At 44.8% G+C, this 24286-nt stretch overlaps 1 protein-coding gene across 1 annotated transcript in view; it reads right to left on the reverse strand.

Moving 5' to 3' along the window:
- LOC124712099 (myogenesis-regulating glycosidase-like) overlaps nucleotides 1-23449 on the reverse strand; it is a 39580-nt gene extending 16131 nt beyond the window's left edge. Inside the window, exons 1-3 of the mRNA XM_047242397.1 lie at nucleotides 23440-23449; nucleotides 22249-22392; nucleotides 9162-10159 (exon numbers count right to left, since the gene is read on the reverse strand). Of these exons, the coding sequence (XP_047098353.1) occupies nucleotides 9162-10159; nucleotides 22249-22392; nucleotides 23440-23449 (1152 nt within the window). The remainder of the gene's footprint in view (nucleotides 1-9161; nucleotides 10160-22248; nucleotides 22393-23439) is intronic.
- Nucleotides 23450-24286: the final 837 nt, after the last annotated feature.

A 24286-nucleotide genomic window follows, 5' to 3' on the forward strand; every position in this document is an offset into this window, starting at 1 on the left:
GTTCTTTTCAGAGCTCATTAACAAGCTTTAAAACAAATTCGTTATCGTACTGAATGAACTGATGTATAGAATCAGTCGGTATATGTGTGAATAGAGTCAGTCGGTACAGCACTTTTCCGAGAAAGGCGAAGGTCCCGAGTTCGAATCTCGGTCCGGCACACACTTTTAATCTGCCAGAAAGTTTCATATCAGTGTACACTCCGCTGCAGTGTGAAAATCTCATTCTCGAAACATCCCCCAGGCTGTGGCTAAGCCATGTCTCCGCAATATCCCTTCTTCCAGGAATGCTAGTTCTGCAAGTTTCGCAGTAGAGCTTCTGTGAAGCTTGGAAGGTAGGAGCCGAGGTACCGGCAGAAGTAAAGCTATGAGGACGGGGCGTGACTCGTGCTTGGGTAGCTCAGTCGGTTGCCGGCTCGGTAGCTCAGCGTGTTCGATCAGAGGGTTAGCTGCCCTCTGTAATAAAAAAACTGAGTGAACGGATGAACGATGAACCTGAACCGGTCTCATGGAACGTCCGGCCAGAACAAATGCAACGAACAATGCGATCAACAAAAAAAGAAGTCCGTAGAGCACTTGCCCGTGAAAGGCAAAGGTCCCGAGTTTGAGTCTCGGTCTGGCACAGACTTTTAACCTGCCAGTAAGTTTCAGATTACAGAGGTTAAGTGTGACAAATAAGTAGCTATAAAGCATTACCATTAGTACTGTTAAAGGCTGGTGCATAAGTTAGCAACGTTTTGGTTTTGAATGCTGGTATTCCGGTTGGTAACGCTTCATTTATCGATCATCATTTTTCATTTGTAGTGCACTGTTGCTGTTACAATTTACATATTGTTCAAAATGGTTCAAATGGCTCTGAGCACTATGGGACTTAACATCTTAGGTCATCAGTCCCCTAGAACTTAGAACTACTTAAACCTAACTAACCTAAGGACAACACACACATCCATTCCCGAGGCAGGATTCGAACCTGCGACTGTAGCAGTCCCGCGGTTTCGGACTGCAGCGCCTAGAACCGCAAGGCCACCGCGGCCGGCTTACATATTGTCATTCTATCATTTGGAGATAGCGAACGGAGCTGTGGACGCTAGGAAATTGAGTTCCAAGTTGACAAATCGGGACATTTTCGACATACTCTACTGTTTGTTTTCATTACAGCAGTGACAGCAGCGGAGACAGCCAGAAACATTTGCGCCACTCATAGGGGTACTGCCGCAGGAGGCAGTACGGCATGAGAACGGTTTTCTCGTTTTAAGGGGGGGTAGGACGTGAAACGTACCGACTTTGAGCAGGAGAGGCACCACAGGACATTTCAATTTCCACTGTCTAAACTTTTACAAATGAATTCATAAAACTTTGTCAGCATGACCAGGAAGGATTAAGGATTCACACTAATAGCGGTGGAAGCTCAAAAACATAACAAAATAATTTTTTTACATGCGAAATTTCACTTACTATTTTTACTTACTACTGGCTGCATTTGTTGCTATAGGTACACGTTTCTCCATAAGTAAGAGAGAATTCTTCGATGAATTTTACACAGCATACAAACCATACTTACAGATGTATAAAACTCTAGAATTTTCCAAATGTATTAAAAACTTTGGTAAAAATTGGGGTAAATAGCTATAAAATTTCAGCTTTTTATAAACATAAAGCTTAAAATGTAACAGCTCATTCATTTTTTCATAAACTGAGTAAATTCTAGAGTTTCATACATCTGTAAGTATGGTTTGTATGTTGTGCAAAATTCATCGAAGAATCTCTCTTAATTATGAAAAAACTACCTATAGCAACAAATGCAACAAGTGAAAAAAAGATGAAATTTCACAAGTAAAAAAAAATTATGTTGTTATGTTTTTGAACTTCCACTGCTATGAGTGTCAATCATGAATCCTTCGTGGTCATGCTGACAAAGTTTTATGAATTAATTTGTAAAAGTATAGACAGTGGAAATTAAAATTTCCTGTGGTTCCTCTCTTGCTGAAAGTCGGCTCGTTTGACGCCGTACCCCCCTTAAGGAGGATCGGTTGGACATTATGACTTTCCACTTTCAGGAAGATCTTCTGGGTTTGACGAAGACCGTTTAAACGCATTAATCCACAGTGACCCACGTCAGCCTATTCGAGAACTGGTAAATGTAATGAACTGTCGTCATTCCACGATCGTGCGACATTTACATCAAGTGGGAAAGGTTCAAAAATCGGGTGTATGGGTACTGCATGCTATAAGCCAAAATCACAAAAATCTGCGGGGTGTTATATGTGCATCTCTGTTTGCTCGTCATCAATTGGCTCGTGAATAACACCGACTATTCTTACCCTGTACCATTACTGGTGACGAGAAATGATGTCTTTGTACTACCATAAGGAAAAGAAAGGAATAGTTTTCCCCAAACAAAGCAGCAACACTCCTAGAAAGACCTGCGCACGAAAGACAATGTTACGCATCTGGTGGAACAGCGACCCTCTGGTGTACCACCAATTGCTTCATCTTGGTGTAACCAACCACCACTGCTGTCGTTTACTGTGAACAACTGAGGCGTCTTGCAGACGCAGTCCAAGAACAACACCACGAAGACTGAGTGAAGTGACGCTAGTCTACGATAACTCCCGCCCGCATTCTTCTAGACTGACTGCAAATTAATGCACCGACCTAATGCATTAGAGCCTATTTAAAATTATTAGCAAATTCTCTTTGAGTTACTATGTAATTCAGACCAAGATGATCTAACATTACATATCCTTGCGCAATATATCCTGAACAATACAGCTACTTGCGTGTTTGCATTCCTAATCACGTATGCAATATTTTGAAAGAAAATGCTTTAAATACCAATGACACAGCTACCATAAAACAGTTGTTTAAAACAAATGATGAATGACGTTTTTCCACACAATACTGTTGCGTTTGTTTTGCTAGGTATCGTACTTTCTAACTGATCTTCTTAGAGTGCATGGAAACTAAACCTGTAACGCACGTCTGTTTCCTGAGTGTCTGTCTGTCACGAATTATCGCAACTATTTACATCCATGCTTCCATCAAATAACTGGGATTACGAAAATGACTTTATGACAGGATCATGATTGCTGATTGTTATGTAGTGGGATGGGTGGATTACGAAATTGAAAGGTTGTGGCTGTCGTCGTTTTGGCAAATTTTGTTCTGGGGTCAAGTGGATTGATTCCTATGTTACAGATGAGGCTATAAGGCGATAATGGTGTTGTGTCGAAAAATAATTGCGGCTTGGCCTGAATGATGTTACGGATTTTGTCAGTGTCTAGGTTTGTGTACAGATCTCTGGTTGGTTGGTACCGGCTAGCATCCATGGCGATAAACCTGTTTTGGATTCGTGTTATTGCCGGATTTCCTCAACCTCATCTCAAAATCATATATAACCCCTGGCAAAAAGTTCGTTTAAAATTCTCTTTTTTGTTGTGACGGTTAGCCTTTATTAAGCGACAAAATTTAAAAACAATGCCGGATCTTTTATTATAAATGTCAGTGACGCGATCGTTGTTAAAACTACGTTTTGTAATGATGTCGAAGCTGAAATGAGAAATATCCTTTATTTGCCGTGTCAAGTTTCGGACACGACGGCCGTTAATTACCACTCCATTGACTTCACTGCAAATGGTGAAACAACAAAACCAGTACAATATTGCAAAGAGCTACAGTAGGCGATTATGAGTAATATGTACTAAATCATCTGCAACATATTGTCGGTCCCCTTAGAAAATTCGGCTGGTCCCGGCGGAGGTTCGAGTCCTCCCTCGGGCATGGGTGTGTGTGTTTGTCCTTAGGGTAATTTAGGTTAAGTAGTGTGTAAGCTTAGGGACTGATGACCTTAGCAGTTAAGTCCCATAATATTTCACACACGTTTGAACATTTTTGAACTTAGAAAATTATGAATGACTGTGCTAGTAAACCTCTTACGTTATTTGTTTTTCAAACAGTTGAAAAAAACTGAACGTACTCAAACGTTTCTCTCTCTACTTATTCTGATGATCACTAAACTGACACACAATATTTTTTTATTGCAACGCTATCTGACTTCGAATAATCCCTACAAAAGAATGGCCCTGACTAACAATAACCTATACCTTTCATCAATCACTTACTTCACAAAAATCTTCGTTACACGAACTACTGCAATACAGCGAGCGCCAATACTGCCAGCTAAATAAAAGATTCTAAGAACTGAAGGCACTAACTACTGATAGACATAGTTAGCAAGTGAAAGATTTTGATAGAGAACAAACAATGTGTTTACCTTAACAATGTTCAAAAATCATCATATATACATATCTATCAATTCATGACATCCATCTTTACAAATTTCCTTTTTCTGGCGAACACACGTCCAGATCGTGCTCACATAGTAATCTCTCAAAACTCTGGCATCTCTCTCTCCACATCCACCACTGTTGGTGGCTCACCTCCAACTGCGCAACGCTACGCACTGTTCACATCGAACTGCCCAACACTACAATAGCGAATATTCCAACAATGCCAACCAGTCCCAGACTGCACACAGCACAGTCAGTGATTTTCATACAGAGCACTACATGGCGTTACCAACATAAAAACCTAAACAGCCTGCTTGCACTTTTTGCCAGACAGCACCAGGACAACTGGATCATGCTGGGGGTTCATAAACGTGATCTTTGAACGTCAGCCCCTTGCCCAGTTTGACGCCAAGGTATTTAATGTTGATTTTAAGGGGAAGGATTGCGCCATTAAAACTGAGAATCAGATTTCCTGGCATTCTTTTAAATGTAAATAAGATTGGTTGGTCTTTTGAGCGTTAATTGGTATCTTTCAGTTACTTACACACTGTTGTACGAATTCTAACAAGGGAACCTCCCCACCGCACCCCCCTTAGATTTAGTTATAATTTGGCACAGTAGATAGACCTTGAAAAACTGAACACAGATCAATCGAGAAAACAGGATACGTTGTGTGGAACTATGAAAAATAAACAAAATATACAAACTGAGTAGTCCATGGGCAACATAAGCAATATCAAGGAGGATGTAAGTCCAACATCGCCGTGGTACCGTGGTTAGTGTGAGCAGATGCGGAGCGAGAAGTCCTTGGTTCAAGTCTTCCCTCGAGCGAAAAGTTTACTTACTTTATTTTTGCAAAGTTATGATCTGTCCGTTCATTCATTGACGTCTCTGTTCACTGTAATAAGTTTAGTGTCTGTGTTTTGCGACCGCACAGCAAAACCGTGCGATTAGTGGACGAATGGACGTGCCTCTCCAATGGGAACCGAAAACATTTGATCCAGTAAAACACGTCCTATATATTCTATACGACACTGGTGACGGCATGTGCGTCACATGACAGGAATATGTTGTCGGACCCACCTAACTTGCACACTTGGCGAATGGGTAAAAAGATTCTTCTACCTTGCCCGATTTAGGTTTTCTTGTGGATGTGATAATTACTCCAAAAAAAGTGATAAAAGCATAAGAGTGTGTCACATAAACCGCAACAAATGAATGCAACAGTTTCACAGCCGCACAGTTTTCTCTGTGCTCTGTCAAAACATATGTTTTTAACGTTTTCAAATTTTTCCGGGTGTAGACCGTCAAATCCTGCATATGTCCAAGCAAATCTGAACATGTCCTGGAATTTTGGAGAGCGAAGTTGATTATGTGTGAGTGCCTGAACTCTGATAATTGTCTCAAAATAAAACTTTTCACTCGAGGGAAGGCTTGAACCAAGGACCTCTCGTTCCGCAGCTGCTCACGCTAACCACGGGACCACGGCGCTCCTGAGCTCACATTCTCCCAAATGTTGCCTATCACGCGCATGGACTACTCAGTTTGTATATTTTGCTTATTTTTTCATAGTTCCACATAACTTCTTCCTGTTTTCTCGATTGATCTGTGTTCAGTTTTTCAAGGCTTATCCACTGTGCCAACTTATAACTAAATCTGAGGGGGGTGCGATGGGGAGGTTCCCTTGTAAGTGTTACTCAATTTTTTTTTTTTTGCTATTACCTGAAGATTGAAGCTACTACTACAGAGCACATTGTCACCTGCAAATAGTGAAAGATAACTTCCAGACTGTTTCTGGGTATCATTTGTGAGTACAGAGTAATGAAAGGTAACCTCCAGACTGATTCAGGATATCGTTTGTAAGTACAGCGAAGTTTATGGTGCCCAATACTGAGCCTTATGGGACTTCAGCTTTGATGGTAATTAAGCTGCTCTTGGCTTGAGATATGCCCATAGAAAGTTCTGTTTTTGAGAAATAATGCTATTATAGTTATAATGTGAACTGAGTAATGATATACATGAAGGATATGTATGGGACCTTTGTGTCACAAACAGTCAAAGGGTTTTTCATTTGCTAAAAAAAAGCCGTTTCCCCGCTATGGCGAATGTTCTGAGCGTTGTTTAGACTCTTTCAGTCAGCCTCGTACCTAGATGTGTTCTTCTGTGAACCCAAACTGTTCGGGTCGAAAAGAAGCTGAGTTAAGGCTGCGAGAGCTAATGGTTTTTGCTGGAGCCCTGTTGAACACAGCTGGATGCAGCACACAGCCAGCGCCGTCGCCGTGTGGTGAGCAGATAACGCAAGCACCTCCTCCACCTCTTCGCTGCCTTCGTCACTGTCTGCTGGGTTCAGTGGTCTCTCTAATTTATCTCTAAATCACTCCTCTATAGTATCACCAGTGGAAAGGTAGAATTTAGCCTCTACTGCAAGACAAATTATCCACCATTTTGTTAGCATCTGTTGTTTTGTAGCTTATCAATAACGCCTGTCCATATTCAAGTTTTGCAGCATCGCATTTTCCGCAGTGTTCTCCTCATTATACTCATATTTTCTCAAGGTTGTTGTCCGTAACGTGTAAGGTCACGATATTCAATACACGACTTTTCAATAACTTTTTAGTGTTTTGTTGTAACCTCCGTCCACCCTGTCAGTCAATAATTAGCCAGTTTGGAAGCGCTTGCAAGTAAGGACTGACCCCGTAACCTTACACGGTGAACAGTGAAATCGAAATGAACCTCATTTTCCAACGGACATGCTCGCCACTTACGCGGGAGTCTCCCACACAAGCAAGATTATATCCTGGCTTTACTGTGCTTGCATTTAATTACACTACTGGCCATTAAAATTGCTACACCAAGAAGAAATGCAGATGATAAACGGGTATTCATTGGACGAATATATTATATTAGAGCTCACATGTGATTACATTTTCACGCAATTTGGGTGCATAGATCCTGAGAAATCAGTACCCAGAACAACCAACCACCTTTGGTAGTAATAACGGCCTTGATACGCCTGGGCATTGAGTCAGAGCTTGGATGGCGTGTGCAGGTACAGCTGCCCATGCAGCTTCAACACGATACCACAGTTCATCAAGATTAGTGACTGGCGTATTGTGACGAGCCAGATGCTCGGCCACCATTGACCAGACGTTTTCAATTGGTCAGAGATCTGGAGAATGTGCTGGCCAGGTCAGCAGACGAACATTTTATGTATCCAGAACGGCCCGTACAGGACCTGCAACATGCAGTCGTGCATTATCCTGCTGAAATGTAGGGTTTCGCAGGGATCGAATGAATGGTAGAGCCACGGGTTGTAAAACATCTTAAATGTAACGTCCACTGTTCAAAGTGCCGTCAATGCGAACAAGAGGTGACCGAGACGTGTAACCAATGGCACCCCATACCATCACGCCGGGTGATACGCCAGTATGGCGATCACGAATACACGCTTCCAATGTGCGTTCACCGCGATGTCGCCAAACACGGATGCGACCATCATGATGCTGTAAACAGAACCAGGATTCATCCGAAAAAATGACGCTTTGCCATTCGTGCACCCAGGTTCGTAGTTGAGCACACCATCGCAGGCGCTCTTGTCTGTGATGCAGCGTCAAGGGTAACCACAGCTATGGTCTCCGAGCTGATAGTCCAAGCTGCTGCAAACGTCGTCGAACTGTTCGTGCAGATGGTTGTCGTCTTGCAAACGTACCCATCTGTTGACTCAGGGATCGAGACGTGGCAGCACGATCCGTTACAGGCATGCGGACAAGATGCCTGTCATCTCGACTGCTAGTGAGACGAGGCCGTTGGGATCCAGCACGGAGTTCCGTATTACCCTCAAGAACCCACCGATTCCGTATTCTGCTAACAGTCATTGGATCTTTACCAACGCGAGCAGCAATGTCGCGATACGATAAACCGCAATCGCAATAGGCTACAATCCGACCTTTATCAAAGTCGTAAACGTGATGTAAGCATTCCTCCTGCTCACGCGAGGCATCACAACAACGTTTCACCAGGCAACGCCGGTCATGTGCTGTTTGTGTATGAGAAATCGGTTGGAAACTTTGCTCATGTCAGCACGTTGTAGGTGTCGCCACCGGCGCCAACCTTGTGTGAATGCCCTGAAAAGCTAATCATTTTCATATCATAGCATCTTCTTCCTGTCGGTTAAATGTCGCGTCTGTAGCATGTCATCTTCGTGGTGTAGCAATTTTAATGGCTAGTAGTGTAGTACTCGACGCACGTTGCTACATGAGGCCTTGACCGATGCCTGTGATACATTAATTCGCATTACGTTAAATCTACAACTGCAGAGTGAATTATGTCAACGAGCGACTGCAGTGGGTTATTTGTTGCACTGTCACATGGATCATGAAGATAAAGAGATATAACTGATTAAAGCTTCACTACGCGGTACTTCATGTAACAGGTTGACATTACAATTCATGAAACTGTACACACTGCACACAAGAGTTGTTACTATGTAATCTCAGCTGACTGTGTTTCCCGTCTGTAGCATGTTATTACTGTACCCTATCAGGTCCAGAAAGCAGGCAAAACGTTACGGAAAACTTAACTATAATAATAAGGCTACCGTATTTACTCTTTAAGTACGTTTCTTACTACTGTTCGTAGAGATGCTGATCTTTTCGAGACATGGATTTTTCTCTTTAACACGTTTTCTGCACAACGGTCTCGTACCTCAGATGGAAGATAACATCCATTTTCGATTGAACCGAGAAATAATTAACGACATATGATAACACAAGCCTTCACGGTAGCATCCCAGATGGGCGCCCAAGAGAATTGAAAACAGGCAAGCTTTTAAATCTATTGGAACAGAAACTGGATTTTTTTCTCGATTACACTCACCTTGAGTCGATCCGCCCACCAGGCGGCTGCCTCAGGGTTGGTGAAGTCGACGACTCCGGCGGTCCCCTTGTACCAGCGCGTGTCGGTGCTGCCCTCTGTGTTGGTCACAAAGTAACCGGCGGCCAGCGCGTCAGAGTAGTACGGCTCGCAGCCCTGCACCACAAACGGATGCACCCACAGCGTCACTCGGAATCCCAGCGCGTGGAGGTCGTCTGTGAGGGTCCGCACGTCGGGAAACTTGCTCGTATCGAAAGTCAGGCTGCCGTAGCACGTCTCCCAATAGTCGTCGATTTCGATCTGGCTGAAGTTGAATCCGCTGGCGACGATTTCGTTGGCGAAGGAGCGCACCTTCTGCTCGTTGATAGCGGTGTTGTACCGGTTTCCTGTCGACCAGACGGGTTCCGTGGCCATGCGTGTGTCCGGGACGGCAGTCGGCTTCCCCAGGTAGTTCTGGACGGCGTACAGGTGGGCGTCCCTCGGACTGTCGAAAAGACACATGTTCCACTCCATAATGTTGTCCTGCCGGCTCTCCGGGTACGGAGCCGTGTTCTCGGCGATGAAGCACAGCCTGTTCAGTGACTGATCCGTATGCTGGTCGATGAAAAGGGGGACGTTCGAGTGTACGAAGACGAATCTCCCGTCGGAGAAGAGCCAGTACCGCGAAGCGATGCCGGCGTTGTTGTCCTGGTCGGTGACGTACGGGTAGTGGTCGTACACGTTGCCCTCGATGGGCCACACCTGGTTGGTCTCCTCGATTCCGCCGTAGATGTGGCTGGCCAGGTGGTGCTGGCAGCTGCTCAGCACCGTCGTCGAAGCGTTCACCCACTGCTGGAACGCGAAGCAGCGGGCAGCCGTGTCTCTGGGCCGGACCACGACTCTGGAGCCGCCGAAGTCAAAGCGCTCCCCATCGCCACGGAGCTCGTGGACTAGGATGCGCGGGCGTTCGCCGCCGCCGCCGCCGTGGGCTGTGATGTAGCCCACTTCGACCTCACGACCGGCTGGAACGCAAAGGTAACCAAGTTGATTTGCAGATAATTACTACAGTGTGTAAACTTTTAGATGGCAGACCTCTCCCTAGTCCTGAATCGGTAGAAGTCGGTAAACGTCGGGAGGCTTCGGTAGGCACGCAGTTTCGACGGCTGCCAACATTACGTAGCTGACTGTGTTGTACAAGGTAGCCACTGTCGTCTGCTTCGTAATTGTTTTGCGCTGTACTGTTCTGCGTGTTTTCATTGTGCATTTGTGCTAAACATTATCAAAATGAGTGAAGAGACAGTTGCTGGCCCATCTCGGGAGTCGTCAACAACCCCTACCGGTAGGCCTACGGTTAGAAGGAAACCAGTATTACGTAGAGATGCTCGCAATATTATTTTGCGTGTGACTGAGTGTTGCCGAAGGGAAAGGGAGCAGAAAAAATTGCTTCACCCCATTTACAAATCTTCAGTGAGAGCCGCTACATACACAGGACAAAGCATGCGTAGCATTGGAAGATTCAAACAGTTTTCCAAGAATCACCCTGGCGTATCACCACAAACGCCCGGCAAGAAAAGGTGAGTTTCCATGTCAGATATTTTGTTCGCGATCACTTTGAAGGAGCCCCCTATTTCGTCGTAATTACCTTATATTTCACTTTTCCTTGCTACTGTATTGCTTTGTATGGAAACACCACTGGTTACTGTATTATTTCGAAACACATTCATATTACAGTACATTTCCAAATTCAAAAAAATACATGCAGTGCAGAAGGCATTTTCTTATAAATCTTTCTCTCTCTCTTAAATTAGAAAAAGAAGTGGAGAAATCGAAGTAATGATCGATGATTTCAACCAGCGTGTCATTCGCGACGCGATAGCAGTATTTTATTCAGTGCGGAAGATTGTGCCGAGCCTGCGAACACTGCTTCCAGTTTTGCACGACAAAATAGGCTGGAAGTGTAGTATTGTCTCGCTGAGAAAAGTACTTTTGTCTATGGGATTCATATGGCGTAAGTTGCAAAACAAGAGTAATGTGTTCTTAGCACGTCCAGACATTGTGCACTGGCGATCTCGTTTCACTGTTGACATGAAGATCTTCAGGGAAGCAGGCAGAGAAATATTTTATCTCGATGAATCGTGGATCGATAATAACTTAACGTTTAATAAATGTTGGCAGAGGAAGGGTGACGTACGTGAAGAGAGTGTCGTTGGTGTCACTACTTGGGGGAGCGCATAGTAGACAAACATACATACATTCATTTTTATAAAGATGGTTCAGATGGCTCTGAGCACTATGGGACGTAACATCTGAGGTCATTAGTCCCCTAGAACTTAGAACTACTTAAACCTAACTAAGGACATTACACACACCCATGCCCGAGGCAGGATTCGAACCTGCGGCCGTAGCGGTCACGCGGTTCCAGACTGTAGCGCCTAGAACCGCTCGTCCACCCCGGCCGGCTTCATTTTTATATATATAGATTTTAATGTACATGACGATTTCAGTTTCGTTTACGAACAACATTTAAAACGAGTTTTACTTCCAAGCCTTTCGTCTGCTTTCGTGTAAGCATGACGAGCAATTTGTAGTGCCAGCACTGCAACTGGTAGGCGTGCCTTGTCCCCTCCCCAACGGCTCCTCTCCCCTCGCCAACCAATGCTTGCTTCCTCCTCTCCCCGCACTCCCCTCTCAACTCGGCCGTCTTACAGTTAACACACTGTACGTTCACCTGTACAACACTACAGCGAAATTATGCTATCCAAAAAACAGCGAAACGGTGTTCAATTAGCATTTATACACTGAAGCACCAACCTAACAGGTGTAGACATGCCTATCCGCCGGCCGGTGTGGCCGAGCGATTCTAGGCGCTACGGTCTGGAACCGCGCGATCGCTACGGTCGCAGGTTCGAATCCTGCCTCGGGCATGGATGTGTGTGATGTCCTTAGGTTAGTTAGGTGTAAGTAGTTCTAGGTTCTAGGGGACTGGTGACCTCAGTAGTTAAATCCCATAGTGCTCAGAGCCATTTGAACCATGTGTATCCAAACACAGAGATGTGTAAACAGACAGGATACGGCGCTGCGGTCGGCAAAAAGGCAAAAAGGTACGGCCAAACTTCCAGGAAACATTCCTCACACGCAAAGAAAGAAAATATGTTATGTGGACATGTGTCCGGAAACGCTTACTTTCCAAGTTAGAGTTCATTTTACTTCTCTTCAAATCACATTAATCATGAGATGGAAACACACAGCAACAGAACGTACCAGTGTGACTTCAAACACTTTGTTACAGGAAATGTTCAAAATGTCCTCCGTTAGCGAGGATACATGCATCCACCCTCCGTCGCATGGAATCCCTGATGCGCTGATTCAGTCCTGGAGAATGGAGTATTGTATCACAGCCGTCCACAATACGAGCACGAAGAGTCTCTACATTTGGTACCGGGGTTGCGTAGACAAGAGCTTTCAAATGCCCCCATAAATGAAAGTCAAGAGGGTTGAGGTCAGGAGAGCGTGGAGGCCATGGAATTGGTCCGCCTCTGCCAATCCATCGGTCACCGAATCTGTTGTTGAGAAGCGTACGAACACTTCGACTGAAATGTGCAGGAGCTCCATCGCCCATGAACCACGTGTTGTGTCGTACTTGTAAAGGCACATGTTCTAGCAGCACAGGTAGAGTATCCCATATGAAATCATGATAAAGTGCTCCATTGAGCGTAGGTGGAAGAACATGAGGCCCAATCAAGACATCACCAACAATGCCTGCCCAAACGTACACAGAAAATCTGTGTTGATGACGTGATTGCGCAATTGCGTGCGGATTCTCGTCAGCCCACACATGTTGATTGTAAAAATTTACAATTTGATCACATTGGAATGAAGCCTCATCCGTAAACAGAACATTTGCCCTGAAATGAGGATTGACACATTGTTGGATGAACCATTCGCAGAAGTGTACCTGTGGAGGCCAATCAGCTGCTGATAGTGCCTGCACACGCTGTACATCGTACGGAAACAACTGGTCCTCCCGTAGCACTCTCCATACAGTGACGTGGTCAACGTTACCTTGTACAGCAGCAACTTCTCTGACGCTGACATTAGGGTTGTCGTCAACTGCACGAAGAATTGCCGCGTCCATTGCAGGCGTCCTCGCCGTTCTAGGTCTTCCCCAGTCGCGAGTCATAGGTTGGAATGTTCCGTGCTCCCTAAGACGACGGTCAATTGCTTCGAACGTCTTCCTGTCTGGACACCTTCGTTCTGGAAATCTGTCTCGATACAAACGAACCGCGCCACGGCTATTGCCCCGTGCTAATTCATACATCAAATGGGCATCTGCCAACTCCGCATTTGTAAACATTGCACTGACTGCAAAACGACGTTCGTGATGAACACTAACCTGTTGATGCTACGTACTGATGTGCTTGATGCTAGTACTGTAGAGCAATGAGTCGCATGTCAACACAAGCACCGAAGTCAACATTACCTTCCTTCAATTGGGCCAACTGGCGGTGAATGGAGGAAGTGCAGTACATACTGACGAAACTAAAATGAGCTCTAACATGGAAATTAAGCGTTTCCGGACACATGTCCACATAACATCTTTTCTTTATTTTTGTGTGAGGAATGTTTCCTGAAAGTTTGGCCGTACCTTTTTGTAGCACGCTGTAGACATGCCTATCCGCTGGCCGGTGTGGCCGAGCGGTTCTAGGCGCTACGGTCTGAAACCGTGCGACCGCTACGGTCGCAGGTTCGAATCTTGCCTCGGGCATGGATGTGTGTGATGTCCTTAGGTTAGTTAGGTTTAAGCAGTTCTAAGTTCTAGGGGACTGATGACCTCAGTAGTTAAGTCCCATAGTGCTCAGAGCCATTTGAACCATGTGTATCCAAACATAGAGATATGTAAACAGGCAAGATACGGCGCTGCGGTCGGCAACGCCTATACAAGACAACAAGTGTCTGGCGCAGTTGCGAGATGCTACAATGGCGGCTTATCAAGATTTTAGTGAGTTTGTACGTCGTGTTACGGTCGGCACACTAGCGATGGGACACAGCAGCTCCGGGGTGGCGATGAAGTGGCGATTTTCCCGTATTAAGATTTCACGAGTGTACCGTTAATATCAGGAGTCCGGTAAAACATCAAATCTCCGACATCGCTGTGGCCGGAAGAAGATCCTGCAGCAAGTACCGGACCAACGACGACTGAAGAGAAGAGTTCAACGTGACAGAAGAGCAACCCTTCGACAGACTGCTGCAGATTTCAGTGCTGGGTCATTAACAAGTGGCAGCGTGCGAACCATTCAACGAAACGTCATTGGTACGGGCTTTCGAAGCCGAAGGCCCACTCGTGTACCCTTGATGATTGCACGACACAAAGCTTTACGTCTCGCCTGGGCCCGTCAACACGGTCATTAGACTGTTGATGACTGGAAACATGTTGCCTTGTCGGACGACTCTCGTTTCAAATTGTATCGAGCGGATGGACGTGTACGGGTACGGAGACAAGCTCATGAATCCATAGACGCTGCATGTCAGCAGGGGACTGCTAAAGCTGGTGGAGGCTCGGTAATGTTGTGGAACGTGTGCAGTAGGAGTGCTATGGGACTCCTGATACGTCTACAGGGTGAAAAGTATTTAAACCGGCAAACTCTGGGAGATTGTAGGGGACATCAAAACAAATATTGTTTCCTAATCTCATTTTTTCCTATGAGGATTATTTAAACCGGTGGAGGCCGTATTACGCTCTTCAGTTGTTCGAGGCCGTATTACGATCTTCAGTTGATGGAGGGCGTATTACGCTCTTCGGTTGTAGGCAACTGCTGTCCACCAGTGTAGTAGTGCATTGTCTCTGTTTACTAATGGAGCGATACACCTGGAGTGAGTACACTGATATGGTTGGTGCGTACTACGTAGCGCACCACAACGGACGAGCTGCACAACGGGTTTATCAACAACAAAATCCTAATAGCCGTATCCCGCACCGGACGACCTTTGCTGCTGGTACCAACATCTGCGTGAGACCGGGTCATTTAGCAGGTTACCTGGACAGGGACGCCGTCGCACGGTAAGAACGCTGCAATCTGAGGAAGCTGTCTTGCAGCATGTGGAGCGGTATCCTTCAATCAGCACTCGTGCAATTGCACGTAACATAGGGACGAATCAGACGAATGTAAGAACTGTCCTTCGAGATCAATTGTTACGTCAGTTTCACTTACAGCGTGTCCACAACCTGGAACCAGTTGATTGTCCACCCAGAGCACAGTTTTCGCAGTGGTACCTGGAATAGTGTGAAATGCATCTTACATTTCCATCCTCTGTGTTGTTTACCGATGAAGCAACGTTCGGGCGTGATGGAGTCTTCAACATGCACAATTCGCATGTTTGGTGTGAAGATAACCCGCATGCCACAGTTACTAGCGCTCTTCAAGTGCTGTTCTTCGTTAATGTGTGGGTCTGTGTGGTTGGGTACTGTTTAATTGGGCCGTATCTGCTACCTAGGCAATTAAATGGCAGGCACTATTACAATTTTCTCGCCAGAGAATTGCCAGATTTGCTGGAAGACGTCCTGCTCCATACAAGACAACGCATGTGGTTCCAACATGACGGGGCGCCGGCACATTTCAGTCGTCGTGTGCGTCGATTCCTGGACCGACGGTTCCCAGAAACGTGGATTGGCAGAGGTGGTCCTGTACTATGGCCTGCCCGATCCCAAAATATGTCTCCTCTGGACTTTTTTGTGTGGGGAGAGATACGCAACCTTGTTTACGCAACTCCAGTTGCATCAGAAGAGGATCTGGTTGCCCGGATAGTAGCAGCAGCAGAAACAATTCAGGATACTCCTGGGGTTTTTGCCCGCGTCGGACAGAACATGATCCGACGGTGTAACCTTCGTTTACGTGTCAATGGAGGCATTTTTGAAAATCTACTGTAATTGAAATTGGGTTGTGTTAATGTGTTGTCTCTTGGTCATAAAAAAATGTACAAGTGTTTCTTGGTTTAATTAATTTGCCGCCAGAGGAATCTTCCTCTACCGGTTTAAATACTCATAGGAAAAAATGACATTAGGGAAAAATAATTGTTTTGATGTCCCCTACGACCTTCCATAGTTTGTCGGTTTAAATACTTTTCACCCTGTAGATGTGACTCTTGCAACGTGCCGTTCAGAAAATATCTCCACCCCTCGTACTCTTACGGATATGCGCCCTGCAGGATTCATGGTGTCAGTTATCTCCAGCAGTACTTCAGACGTTGGTCGAGTCCGTGGGACGTTGTGGTGCGGGGCCCTACAGGATATTAAGCAGGTGTAACAGTTCCTTTGGCTATTCAGTGTATAAAAACATCAGCCACTAACAAGTAGCTCCTGCACTCCCCCAGTAGCCTCGAAGTGAGAAACGTTCAATTTTCTATTAGATGGTACATCAAATTAACCTGTTCAGATAAGCGTTTCAGACAGAAATACCGACCATAAATCACATCGTGGATGATGCTTGTTTGTTTGACAATTCTATTTAACCGACTATATTCTTACTTTTCATAAATCGCGACTGTATCTTTAGCTACAGTTTCAGTTTTTCTGCTGTACTGACTACGAAAACAAGGCAATAGCAATAACCCCTATGTCCTATTCCCCAGAAACTTCGCTCAGTGGAAGAGGAGTCAAAATAAGCGAACACGTGGCTCGTCTTATCACTAGATAATCGGCAGTCTGTGACAAAACAGCGATCATAATTTTTGACGTAATTACAGACTGAAAATTATTCAACTATATGAAAGAAAATGGTCAGAGCGTTAGGAAGTTCAAACTGCGCAGTTGGCCGTCGTGCATGATGGGAATTAGTATGTGATGCACATGCACGTGCTGACTTTCATTTGGATGGATTTGTCAAAGAGCAAAATTGGCGCATTTGGGGGACTGAGAATCCGCATTTCGCGATCGAGAAGTCTCTTCATCCTGTACAGGTGACTGGCACGGAATAATCAGTGCCATATTCTTTGATGGCACGGCAACTACCGAGCGATACGTGAATTTTTTGGAAGATGGTTTCATCCCCATCAACCAAAGTGACCCTGATTTCGGCAAAATGTGGCTCATGCAAGACGGAGCTCGACTCCATCGAAGCAGAAGAGGGTTTCATGTCCCTGAAGAGCATTCTGGGGACCGCATTCTGGCTCTGGGATACCCAGAGGCCACTGGCAAGGGCCTCGATTGACCGCCATATTCTCCGGATCTGAACACATGTGCCTCCTTTTTGTGGGGCTATATTAAAGACTAGGTATACAGCAATAACCCCAAAACCATTGCTGAGCTGAAGACAGCCATTCAGGACGTCATCGACAGCATCGATGTTCTGACACACAAGCGGGTCATCTAGAATTTCGCTATTCGTCTGCGCCACATGTTAGTTAACGAGCATTTCGCTGTCATTTAAGTGTATGGCCGAAAGAGTCAGCCTTCAGGAATTGTGAAACGAACCCTGTCGTGCAGGACCGGATGCCACAAAGGGCGCAGATTCACCACGGGATGGTGAAATTCACAGGCGTCTATTGTCTATTGAGATCTAAGCACTGTAGTGTGCGAGTGAGACAGACGAGAACCTATGTCATAGCGAAACCCAGTAGAAGGCGTTTGTGGTCAGGGATACGTAGCGATGTTAAATATGGCCTACGTAAGATCGACCATAAAGGGAAACATTTATGGAAACTATTTAATTCTGTAGTAATGCAGGAAATCAGGCCACAGTGATTTTAATCTGCCATCCTCCATTAATTTTCATGGTGATCCCAATAAAACGTGAATATTAATCATATATATAATAGTTTAGGATTTACTGCCAAAGTGAAATTAACAAGTTTTACAACAAACATCTGAATGCTAAAATCTGAACGCTTTGGACAATCTTAAACGATCGATATTTCATATGTAAGTGCATCATTAAAAATCACAAATGTTGTAAACTCTATAGCTTTTATTTGTTTAAAAGATATAGTAAATTTAAATTATCAGTAGGTTCAGTTAAGCATCAGATCATCATTTCCTACACACAAAACACATTGAACGATGACAGCATAACACCTTATTAAATCATTAGGTAATAGAGTATTTGTTATAAAGTTTAGTGCATAATAGTTACTTTTGTTCTTTATTTATTCATCAGAAAACACATTGGTGCAAGGCTGCTGGCCGTGAAATTCAAAGTTAAGAAGGAAATTGTACTGGTTTTATGTAAAAGAATTTAACGTTTATTATGTAATGGATATTATTGTTACTTTATTTAGAACGTGAAAGTGGTCAAGCTTTGATTATTTAAATATGTTAAAATGTAAAATAATGTAGAATAAGCTGTAGTCAATCACACGGGTGGCTTCAGGAAAAGGGAACTGCGCTAGTCAGTTGAGCGAAGATGTTCGGCGCGAGGGAAACGCGGTCGGAGACGGGCAGAGGGCAGTTCTGGTCGAGACACACGAAAGTGAACAGGTCGGATGCAGACCCGAAGGCAGACAGTCGGTCTTTAGGCAGCTAGGAAGTGAAACGACTTAGAAAATTTCGCGTTGTGTGATATCGCGGGACTTAGTCTCTGAGCGGTTGTCAGCCGCCCGCCTGGTGTGAACGCTTAACTTTGCGTATGAATATCGACGTGCAGTATCGACACGCCAGGTTAGCCGAGAGCGCTAATGCGCGGCTTCATGGACTCGCGTAGGCGCGCCGGCCCCGGATCGAATCCGCACGCCGGATTAACGACGAGGTCCGGTGTGCCGGCCAGCCTGGATGTGGTTTTTAGGTGGTTTTCCACATCCCTCTAGGTGAATACTGGGCTGGTCCCCACGTTCCGCCTCAGTTACACGACTCACAGACATTTGACACACATATGATTTACACTAGATGCAGACAGATGGGGTACTCTGATTCCTTCCCGAGGGGTACGGGCTGGCGGCAGGAAGGGCATCTGGCCGCCCCTTCACATTATCATGTCAAATCCGATTTAACCACGCCAACCCTGCGCACATTGCGGGGCAACGGCGCAAGCGATAGATAGAATCGACGTGGAGTATTGGACTTGTGTTTCGCGATGAGATTGTGGATGATCGAAGTGTGTCAAATGGAGATGCGCTCGAGTATAACAGTAACTCTAAATACGACCACTTTCGCTATTAGTTTTCTTTCTGGATAGCCATTATTCTAACCAAATCGCAACTGTGTGGCCTACACCATTTATGGGTCGTTAATTTAGTTCCCGATATTATTATTACTGTTACTGTATGTTATATTAACTTTGTAGTTCGCGAACTTGCCGTCAGCCAGGTAATTTAACCAAAGGGTCACAAGTGTCTAATTTAGGGTGAGTAATGCGACACGTGCGGTTCAGCCCCTAGACGAGTTCGAGCCAAGACATTTCGACGAAGAGGAACTGCATGTGAGCCCGAACATCTATGGGATGTTAGCTCGCCCACATCATCGCCAATGATGGCAGGCATATCGAACATGGCATAACCTAAATCCGAATATGTATAGTGACGTTTACATGTTTAATAAAGTGTTTGCATGCCGTAGTTTGTAACTAATATACGTTTTTTTCATATAATTCAGTAACTGTCACCATGTATATGCCGCCTAGCACACTATAATCTCAGACGAAGTACCGGCACAGAGGATAGTGCTGCCGTGTCTCGCAGTTTCTCGTTTTTCTTTTTATTTTATGTTATTTTATTTCCATTTATCTGCTCATACCCGAAGAAGGTTATTACGCGAATGTTTCTTGTCAAGTTAGGCGATACAAGGACGTTATATTATTATCGTAAAATTACAATTGGATTTCACAATAAGTGTCATACATGTATTATGCATGTATGTATGGTATTTCCAAGGGCTACAATGTTCTTATATTTCAGTCTTATGTTTATTTTTTCTTATGTTTATTCATCAAGAAGATTTGATGCATCTCTTTGGATGACACTGTTGGTAGAAACATTCGAAACAGAAATTCCGTACGCCACGAACGTAGCGCCAACTCACGTTTGCGACGGTTACATTTCGTCAAGAAGCATTTTCGCATCTTTGGAAGGTCGGTTAATCTATCAGCCAATAGGAAGCTTTCGCGGTTTGGAACTCACGATTTGTTCCTTGTTTGAATGCGCATTTGCCATTGTGGTGGCATTTTTCGTATAGTGAGTTCCTTTTGGGTTAGAAGGAGGTCTGGCTTTGTTTGGTTGGTTCGAGATATTTCGAAATTTCTTCAGTGATGAAGAAGCCGGTTGAGATCATATCGATTGGTGAATCGTTAGCGACTGGTTAGGCTTCTTCGGGACTGCATTCTAAATTTTTGCCCAGATGAATTTGCTATTACTCTGCGCTCAAGCTTGCTGCAATATTCTTCCGCTTGGCGAAATGGGAGCTAATTGTGGGAACAAATGTTATTTCCTCAGTCGGTAGTGCCGTAATTCTAAAGTTACCAATCTCTCTTGATTGTAAAAGAGCCATTGCTTTGAAGTTGTATATTCAGAACATATTCTTCCGATTACGCTTTATGAGATTCACACATGGGCTTGTAAATTAACTGCATTCTTTTGGTAACGACATATCTATATATTAATGAGATTCTTTCCTGAATTATTTCCCTCCAAGCCAAGTCATTTCTTTCTTATATATAGGTGACGCAGCAACACGCTGCCATGCTGTCGTATTGCTAAAAGTTGTTGAAACCAAGCACGGTCAGGTCAGTATTCCGAAGTTTCAGAGGCTGCTCATTAAACTAAGTCTGCAGTTGCAAAACATTAGGAATAAGTATTCTCTGTTTGCACGAAATTAGTTTTCAGATACAGGAAGGTAACTCGACGACGGCTGTTACGGACGACGTTCAGTTTCTCACTATGCTAAGGAGTGGTCTGGGACATTACTGAGATGATAGCTGCAAACAGTATTCGAAACTTGCGTGTTGATCTCAATAGTTCAGTTATTCCTTCACATTTAGAATCAACGATTACATGTCTGATGTGACATCTTCATCTGCACTGCTGGGGGCTACAGGCCGAAAGCAAACACGTTATTTAGTACTTGGTCAGTTTCTTGATGAATCATTTATCGTTTAATGTTTGAACAGAAGCTATGAAAGATACATTTTCGTTGAGCCTAGGTTACGTAAGCGTGTGTGTTTCTGTGCTTATTCTTCTAAATGTCACAGTGCGTTTCCGCATAATACTCTGCGGTTCAAGATTCGTGCTTAATGCATAGCTTAAAAGTTCATGGCTTTACTTTTACTGCTGATGGGTAGAGTTGAGTTTTGTGACCCAGCCACCCGCCCACACACACACACACACACACACACACACACACACACACACACACACACAACCCCTTTACAGTCGGCTACAGCACTGGCCAGATTGATATCATTCTACACAAAAAGAGGAGCAAAACATTATTCCCCGTTTTGTAAACGAGCCACCAAGAACTGTTCACAAATTTCAAAATTTATACATTATCCAATACTTTGGCAAATGTTTCTATAAAAATTAAAGTTCCGCCAAACAGGATATGCTACACCTGCTGGAAGCAGTGGGAATGTGGACGTGGAGAAGGATACTAAAATTTAAAAAAAGCTGGAAGAAAAGTAAAGCAATTGGGTCCTCAAGGAAGTAAACGAAACTGGGAACTAATCGCTACTGCACAAAACAGCAAAACAAAATTCGTAGACCACACGGTACGGCACACTGAATTCTTGATCGGCATACTGAAAAGAAAGGCTTTAGGAAACAAAGAAGTTGAAGACTGGGGCAGAATCAATCTGGATTCTGTGATGGATGGACATAAACTCAGTGATTACGCTGAACTGAAATTCTCATGAGGGGGAGACAAATATGGTTACAATGACGAGGCCTACCCTTTAGAAGATAGCGACGATGATAAAAATGCGTCAGACCATTGTTTTCCATCACTCGTTTCAGGAGCAGAGGGAATGAAATCAAAAGAGAATGTGGCCCCTTTAGAAGCAGCAGGTGGTATCGGAGAACCGGTCAGGTAGATCGTGCAGGTCCGTGACCCCAGACGTACTAAACAGTAAGTCGCTCAGTTGACAACAGCCACAATGAAGACGTGGTACTGTAGCAATGCTCACACACTCACCTCGTTTGGTTAACAGCTGGATGCGGCCGCTGTCCTCGTCGTAGCGAGTTGTGAGACCACCTGCTGACGATGGCGCTGATCCTGCTGGTGACGTGGCCAGAACATCCAGCAGCAACAGCAGCAGCAGCTGCCGAGTACGTACACCTGCGGCAGAGAAGCGCTCCAGCTGTAACTCACCATCGCTCCAGTGAGTTGACTGTTACAAGGCGCCTGTCGTTTATACTTTTAGCTCTACACGTCACGCAGTTGCCGTGGAGAGTAGCGTAGGACTGGTAGGATGTTGCAAATTAGTTCTCAGGACCGTTTCGAGCACATTTCTCCAAACAAGTTGCTCATAATTTGGCAACCCTTCTACCCTGTTTTTCACTCCTTCGCTTTGACCCGCGTCTGTTTTCTATACTAGATGTGATACGCACCGCATACAAATCTCGCACCTGGGGGGCCTCTGGCGCCCCTCTCTGCTTTACGCTCCACGAGGCGGCTTCCGCCACTTAGGTCTTAAACCGGCCCTTCTAATTGCGAACGTAAATCAGAAATCACCGAGATATAGTAAACTATTTCGCTCAGTCGCTATATTAAATCGTGATATAGTCAGCCTGAACGGTGTAGATAGATTCCATACATAATGATGACCTAAAAAGATATCCTTGCCAGGAACTGAAAGAATTTGCATCTCTCTTTGGGAGTGTGACAGCATCGAACGGTGCCACACAATACCGAAGAGTATAGTGGTACACTTTTCAAAAATTGTATTCAGCAGAAAAAGGATAGAAACTTAAATTCAGGTTTTCCGATGATACTTTAATCACTTCGTCTACATCTACATGGTTACTCCGCAATTCACAATTAACTGCCTGCCAGAGGGTAAATGCCAGGGCTGTTCCTTACAAACACCTGTTGAAACCAGCTAGTTATCTCTAGCTAATGTCTACACGTTTTACTCCCCACTTCAAGAAATTCCATTCTCCTATACCTAGAATTTGCATTTTCATGTTAATTGCACCACGGAGTAGATACTATCCTACAATACGACGACATTTTCCGACATCGTATATCAAAAATGGTATCAAATAACTAGAGCTTTGCCCCATACAAACTTCACGAACTAAATCCAGCAGACTTTCTTAGGAACATTAACTAACTCTAAGAAGCAAAGAGTTGGGCAATGTTGAAGAAATCTGAGCAGCTCACCTGGAACCATTTTAGTTATCCCTCTCATCAAATATAGGAAAACGTCTGCTGCATAGACGCGGCAGCAGGCGTATATATAGTGGAAACTTATCTGCACTTGCGGAGTCTTTAGAGACTATCGATGTAATTATAATTATAAGATAACGATGACGTGGGCTGCGTACCGATATCTTATCATTCGGATCTTGTGATATTTCATTCCTGCACTAAAGTGAATGCAGCCGTTAATTACTACACTCCTGGAAATTGAAATAAGAACACCGTGAATTCATTGTCCCAGGAAGGGGAAACTTTATTGACACATTCCTGGGGTCAGATACATCACATGATCACACTGACAGAACCACAGGCACATAGACACAGGCAACAGAGCATGCACAATGTCGGCACTAGTACAGTGTATATCCACCTTTCGCAGCAATGCAGGCTGCTATTCTCCCATGGAGACGATCGTAGAGATGCTGGATGTAGTCCTGTGGAACGGCTTGCCATGCCATTTCCACCTGGCGCCTCAGTTGGACCAGCGTTCGTGCTGGACGTGCAGACCGCGTGAGACGACGCTTCATCCAGTCCCAAACATGCTCAATGGGGGACAGATCCGGAGATCTTGCTGGCCAGGGTAGTTGACTTACACCTTCTAGAGCACGTTGGGTGGCACGGGATACATGCGGACGTGCATTGTCCTGTTGGAACAGCAAGTTCCCTTGCCGGTCTAGGAATGGTAGAACGATGGGTTCGATGACGGTTTGGATGTACCGTGCACTATTCAGTGTCCCCTCGACGATCACCAGTGGTGTACGGCCAGTGTAGGAGATCGCTCCCCACACCATGATGCCGGGTGTTGGCC

This window comes from Schistocerca piceifrons, chromosome 8, assembly GCF_021461385.2.
Source record: "Schistocerca piceifrons isolate TAMUIC-IGC-003096 chromosome 8, iqSchPice1.1, whole genome shotgun sequence".
In the NCBI taxonomy this organism is placed as follows: Eukaryota; Metazoa; Arthropoda; class Insecta; order Orthoptera; family Acrididae; genus Schistocerca; species Schistocerca piceifrons.